The sequence below is a fragment of the Populus trichocarpa genome, chromosome 10, assembly GCF_000002775.5.
Source record: "Populus trichocarpa isolate Nisqually-1 chromosome 10, P.trichocarpa_v4.1, whole genome shotgun sequence".
Classification (NCBI taxonomy): Eukaryota; Viridiplantae; Streptophyta; class Magnoliopsida; order Malpighiales; family Salicaceae; genus Populus; species Populus trichocarpa.
This window is the reverse complement of record NC_037294.2, coordinates 14,380,384-14,386,620: the sequence shown is the minus strand read 5'-3', so window position 1 is coordinate 14,386,620 and position 6,237 is coordinate 14,380,384. Positions and strand designations below refer to the sequence as shown.

Genomic DNA, 6,237 nt, shown 5'->3' with positions numbered 1-6,237 from the left:
CAGATAACCCCTTACAAAGCAAAAAAAATTAAAAATACAAAGCCCAATTAAAAAAAAAACTAAACAGAGTAAACTTGGTTCCACATGTCAAACATGTGACAAAGTTTATGAGATTGAGATAACTCCACATAAAACAAATAAAAAATCATGAAATTTAATTCACAATTAATCCAATATTGAATGGTGAAGTTGAAAAAAATAATAATTAGAAAAAGCAGCAAAAAATGACCCGAGTTAACATAAGTTTAACCTGTTAAACCCGCGATTTTAACTATAAAATCGAGATAAATTCATAGAAAAAAAATAAAAATGATAAATCTCTTGTTCCTAAGGGATCTAATTTTTAAGGCTGAGATTAATAAAAAAAATCACAAATCATAATTACTAAAATAACACAATAGAAGAATAAAACTGAAAAAAATAAAAAATAAAAGGTGAAATTAAAAGAAAAATAAAAAAACACCATTCTATTTTAAAGAAGGGATTTAATCATACTTTTTAGTATTTTATTAATTAATAATTTTAATGCAAGCATTATACATCGAGACCTTGTCCGATGAATTTTTCACTTTACCGCACGAACCAACACATCCACAGCCTAGCGGTGCCCCAAAAAAATATATCTCAATTGACAACAACACAACACAACAACACCAGGGAAGAAAATAACACTCGGGGGAGTTGGAACTTCCAATGAATTGACAGTAGGAAGCTTAGAAAGCTGAGCTCAAAAGGAGCGAGAGAAAAAAGAAGTGCACGAAAGATGAAAAAACACTGTGTGCTAACAAACTTGACGACTAATAAAATTAAAGGGAAAAGCCACGGTAGCGGGCGATGTAAACACAGCGGGGTTAGCTCTTTCTCCCAACCAACTTCATCACCTCGTCATCTCCGCCCCCTCCCCTTGTCTTCCACTTTTTAGCTCTTCCAGTCGCTATTTCCCCTCATTTCATTCCCCCTCTCTTTCGCACTAGCACATTCTCCGTTCCAATCTCTAATCTCTCTTCAACCAAATGGCTTCATCTCCCTTCCTCTCCAGAATCCCCATCAACAACAAAACCATTTCCTTCTCCTCCTCCCTCTCCCCTTCCTTCCCTTTCTCTCCCTCCACACTCTCCCACCGCAAAAGAAATCCAAATGCCTTGAGAGTCCAAGCCAAGATCCGCGAGATCTTCATGCCTGCTCTCAGCTCTACCATGACCGAGGGCAAGATCGTGTCCTGGATTAAATCCGAAGGAGATGTTCTCTCTAAAGGCGAAAGCGTCGTCGTGGTTGAATCCGATAAAGCTGACATGGATGTCGAGACCTTCTACGACGGCATTCTCGCCGCAATTGTAGTTCCCGAGGGTGAAACCGCTCCAGTTGGCGCTCCAATTGGACTTTTAGCTGAAACTGAAGAGGAAATTGCGGAAGCCAAGGCGAAAGCTGCCTCCAAAGCTGGTGGTTCGAGTTCACCTGCTACTCCCATTTCTCCTCCTGATTCTTCCACTCCCGCTCCTGCAATTCCGCAACCACCTCCTGCTCCGGCTGCACCTGAGGGACCGAGGAAGACGGTTGCCACGCCGTTTGCGAAGAAATTGGCTAGGCAGCATAAGGTGGATATTAATAAAGTGGTTGGAACGGGGCCGTATGGACGGATAACTCCTGCTGACGTGGAGGCAGCTGCGGGAATTGCTGTATCAAAGCCGAGTGTGAGTTCAGCTTCCCCTGCTGCCGCTGCTGCGCCAGTTATGGCTGCAGCTAGTTCCTCGGCTCCTCCTCCGCTACCGGGGTCTAATGTTGTGCCATTTACTTCAATGCAAGGGGCTGTTTCAAAGAATATGGTGGAGAGCCTTTCCGTTCCAACTTTTAGGGTTGGGTATCCAATCACAACTGATGCTCTTGATGCATTATACGAGAAGGTACATTGTGTTAACTATTAGAATGCATCCGTTCATTTTGTTCGTAATGGTAATTTTATTGACTTGATTATTGAGGGTACGAGATGTATATGAGTTCAACTTGTTTGATGATATCATTATGGTTATTTTCAGGTTAAACCGAAGGGTGTGACAATGACTGCATTGTTGGCAAAAGCTGCGGCGATGGCACTTGTTCAGCACCCAGTTGTGAATGCAAGCTGTAAAGATGGGAAAAGCTTTACTTATAACAGTAACATTAACATTGCAGTAGCTGTGGCAATCAATGGTGGGTTGATAACCCCTGTTCTGCAGGATGCAGATAAGGTAATCTTGTTATTTAATCTATATGATTCTCGTTTTATTGATGGATGATCGATTTTTTATTGGTGTCAGGATCTTGACCATGTTGAATTTAAATTAGTAAATTGCTTTGTTGGTGTAGTTGGATCTATACTTATTATCAAAAAAATGGAAAGAGTTGGTGGAGAAGGCCCGAGCAAAGCAGCTTCAGCCCCAGGAGTATAATTCAGGTTTTTACTAATTGAGTTTTTTATTTTATTTTCTCTCTCTCTCTGTATCCGCTGAGGGGCTTGGATTCGTGTTAAAAATCTTTTTGGAGTGATAATTCTTACTCTATTTGTACGCAGGGACTTTCACTCTATCCAATTTAGGAATGTTTGGAGTGGACAGATTTGATGCCATTCTTCCTCCAGGCCAGGTGAGTAGTGATAGACAGGTCCTTTTTTTTTTGTCATGACTTTTTAGAAATTCACTAAAAAGTTGGAAACAATGTTCAGGGGGCTATCATGGCTGTTGGAGCATCAAAACCAACCGTGGTGGCTGATAAAGATGGATTCTTCAGTGTGAAAAGTAAAATGCTGGTGAGTGAGATTTCTATTCTTTTATCATTTTCTGTCTGAAAACAAACAAAGGTTTGAAAACATTATAGACCATGATAGAACATTTTTCTTTTAAATCAACTTTGATGTCAGTTTTCATGTTTTGAAATTATCAGTTACTGTCCTCCTGTAATTCATACTTATGGCATCCTTTTACCAATTGATTAAATTTTGGGAAACTTGAAGCCTTCTGTGGTGGAATATATAACATAATTACTCAGAACTATCACTGCAATTTTCCTTCATCAGCACATGAGCTGAGCCAATGTCAGGCATTGCGTAAGACTAATTAGGAAATTCTTGAAAGATCAAGTGAAATTCTCTTCAAATCTTCATTTGACACTGACTTGTGCTTAATTTATTTAAGCTAAAGCTTCTCCCAAGTTCACTTATTATTAGTAAAATAACAATAGATCAACATCCCTGGCCTAAATAAATCTTTCAGCTCATTGCCTTGAATTATGAACTACACGCTATTATAATTCTCTCTCTCTCTCAGTTTCGTGATCAGTAGCCTTCAAATTAGGAATTCCTTGTACATATCCATGAGGCTTATAGATGGCTCTGGATGTTGGTTTCTACACTGCATAGCTTTCCAGTGGTTAAGCTGTCTAGCTTAGTGACTCTAATATACTGTCATTAGTGGTTATGCTCGACAAATCTGCTGGTTTCATGGGTTAGAAGTGATGTGGTTCATACTAGTTTCTGAAACATGGAAGACTGGAATGGATAGGGACGATGGGAAGTGTAAATTTCATGAGATTATTGTGGCATAATGTGATTTTAATTTGACCTCAGACTGTTAGAAGTGAGTTCTCTTTGGTTCAATTCAACTTAAAGATACTGTTATAGTAGTCAAAGAGGTAAAATATTTTGTTTGATCCATAATCTAGTTTGTTTTATGTGGATCAGAGGTCCTTGGGTGGAGTGGGGCTGTAAGAACAAAAGATTTACTAGTGCATAGCCATTGACCTTAGCATATGGTTTGTTGTTCATCTGAGAAAGTGATTTACATTTCACAGTAAGCATCAATTATTCCTGGTGCTAAAAGCTAACATTGATAAGCTTTAATGTACTGATGATTAGTCTGAAATGCAATTCACTTTCCTGGATGAAGCATAGTTCAAGAAGTACAATTGTATCAGATAACTTGTACATATTAGACACAAATTCCTTTTCATCAGCAGTTTGATCATGAACCTCCTTGTCACCATTTTGAAAAACAATATCATTGTTTTGGTTTATGAACTTCAACTCGAGGTGCCAAAAAATGCTGCCATTTCTTCTTACCTCTTTGGATTATTTTACCAGAAGAAAACCCACTATTTCAACTTAAAAGTGCCTTGGCAAGCTTCTCAATCTTCTTTTTTGTAGTCAATTTATCTATTTTCCTTTTGGGGTCTGTCTGTGTTTGGTCTCAGAGGAGCAGGGGCACTGGGTTAGTTAAATACACAGGATCACTAAGTGATGTTAAGTGACCTTTGTCTCACAATTATTTGGTTTCATACTTCAGGAGGGATTATGCAAAACCTCTATGGTTGTCTCATGCTCAAGTGATTGGCCTTTTTCTCCTTGAAATATTTTGTGACTAAATCATCAGAGTATGCAAACTAGAATTAATTTTGAAACTATAGGTATAGGAACTCATTTTGTGTCTTTTTCTTGGAATTTTGTCCTTGAAAAAATTCACTGGTTGCTAGTTGAAATACTGTTGCTGGAAAACGATATTTCAACTAGATGTTAACTTGAAAGGCAACCAAAGTTTTAGCTCTAAGGAGGAAACATCAATGGAAAAGTCATACGAGCGAACCTCAAGTGCTGTATGCTCTCTGGAGGGGAACAAAAGCCCTGCTTTGGTGCTGTTCTGATTATTTATGGTCCCTGGCACCTATCCTCTGAGATAGATTAATCTCTTATTGCTAATGGGATTGTCATGCATTAGGTCCCTTTGCTTGCCCTTTGTAGGTTATTATATGTTATCTGATATTCTTGAAAATCAAAGTATGTTGCTATTTGGTCATTTGATGTTGTCAAACATCAAACACAAAAGAGCTCCATAGCTTGCAGGGGATGTACCTTTCAGCTTTCCTTCCAAGCAAATGGTTCTATAGGATACTCTAATTAAATTGGTGTTTGATTCCTTTCAGGTGAATGTGACAGCTGATCACCGAATCGTCTATGGTGCTGACTTGGCTGCCTTCCTCCAGACCTTTGCTAAGATTGTTGAGAACCCAGAAAGCCTGACATTATAAATGTTCCAGATTTTTATTGAAAGAATGCAGTTGACTCTGGCCCATATTCTTTGGTCTTTGGCGAGATGATGGCATGTCTAGTGAGAAGAGCACTGGGCACATGGAGCTGGTTTTGCACTGCCTAAGTTATACCGTGCTTGTTGTATTTCCTCCTATCTTGATTTTGTAAGAGTTTCAGTACCAGGACAGATACTGTTGATTATAATTTTAAAGATGTGAATAACGAGCTAGTTCTTGAATGTTTTTGACAGAAGCCAGTGTAATGTTTTGCCACAAACATAGCATTTGGATAAATCTTTTGATGATAAATTTGGATAACGGTGGGTATCAGGATTTAGACTGTACTGTTAGATTGGTTTTGAAGCGTAAAACAAGAATTCCCCCCACAACTGCGAACTGATAAAGGTGGTAAAACTGGAATGTGATTCAGTGGTTGGTACCAGAAGGAGATCATGTCATGCTTCCAATTTGGATCATAAATTTCATGAGATACCACTTTCAAAACCACCAGATTTCTTCCCTTCAAAAAAGAGATTCAGTACCAGGCATCAAAACAACATCTCGTGGACAGAAACTCAAGAGGTCATTCACTAATAGCAGGCATTAAAGTCTAGAAAGGAAGGGCATATGCTCAAGTGAAACAACGTGAAGATAAAGCCTTCCCCAGGACCAAGTCCTTAACACTGAAACGTGGGATAAATAACCAAAATACAATCTAACATATTGCTGAAGGATTCAGGTAGGTGTTTGGACTCTGGCTAATTATGGTATTACATGATTTGTTTGGTGCTGATCAATAACCAAAACAATCCTGTCAACTATATGAATACGTTGCCCTAGCCATGGCCATGAAATCTGAATTAGAGGTCCAAGCTGATATTCCTGGAAATTTAAAGCCTATCAATATACTCGATGACTGGAAGCGAGTCATTGATATACCTTCTCATGTTCTTCTCCGCTGACTGATCTGCAACTACAACTACAACATAAATCAGAGGTCCTCAGGACGAGGAGACTAAATTTGAATTTCAACCGATCTCAATGGTGACATGTGTTCAGTCGAAGCTATAATGATAAAGCATCACTGAAGAAAATGGAACAGCATCATTTAGCATGAAAGGACACTGCGTATGCATCAAACTGTTTATACATGCAAGACATGTTATAACAATGGACACAAGCTCG

The 6,237-nt window shown here is 38.8% G+C and overlaps 1 protein-coding gene across 1 annotated transcript; it reads left to right on the top strand.

The window, feature by feature from the left end:
* Positions 1-681: 681 nt before the first annotated feature.
* Positions 682-5,370, top strand: LOC7489351 (dihydrolipoyllysine-residue acetyltransferase component 4 of pyruvate dehydrogenase complex, chloroplastic). Its single transcript, XM_024611213.2, has 6 exons — positions 682-1,901; positions 2,034-2,225; positions 2,344-2,431; positions 2,549-2,619; positions 2,699-2,782; positions 4,948-5,370. The coding sequence occupies exons 1-6, from the start codon at positions 1,014-1,016 to the stop codon at positions 5,050-5,052; spliced, it is 1,428 nt and encodes a 475-aa protein (XP_024466981.1). The 5' UTR covers positions 682-1,013; the 3' UTR covers positions 5,053-5,370.
* Positions 5,371-6,237: the final 867 nt, after the last annotated feature.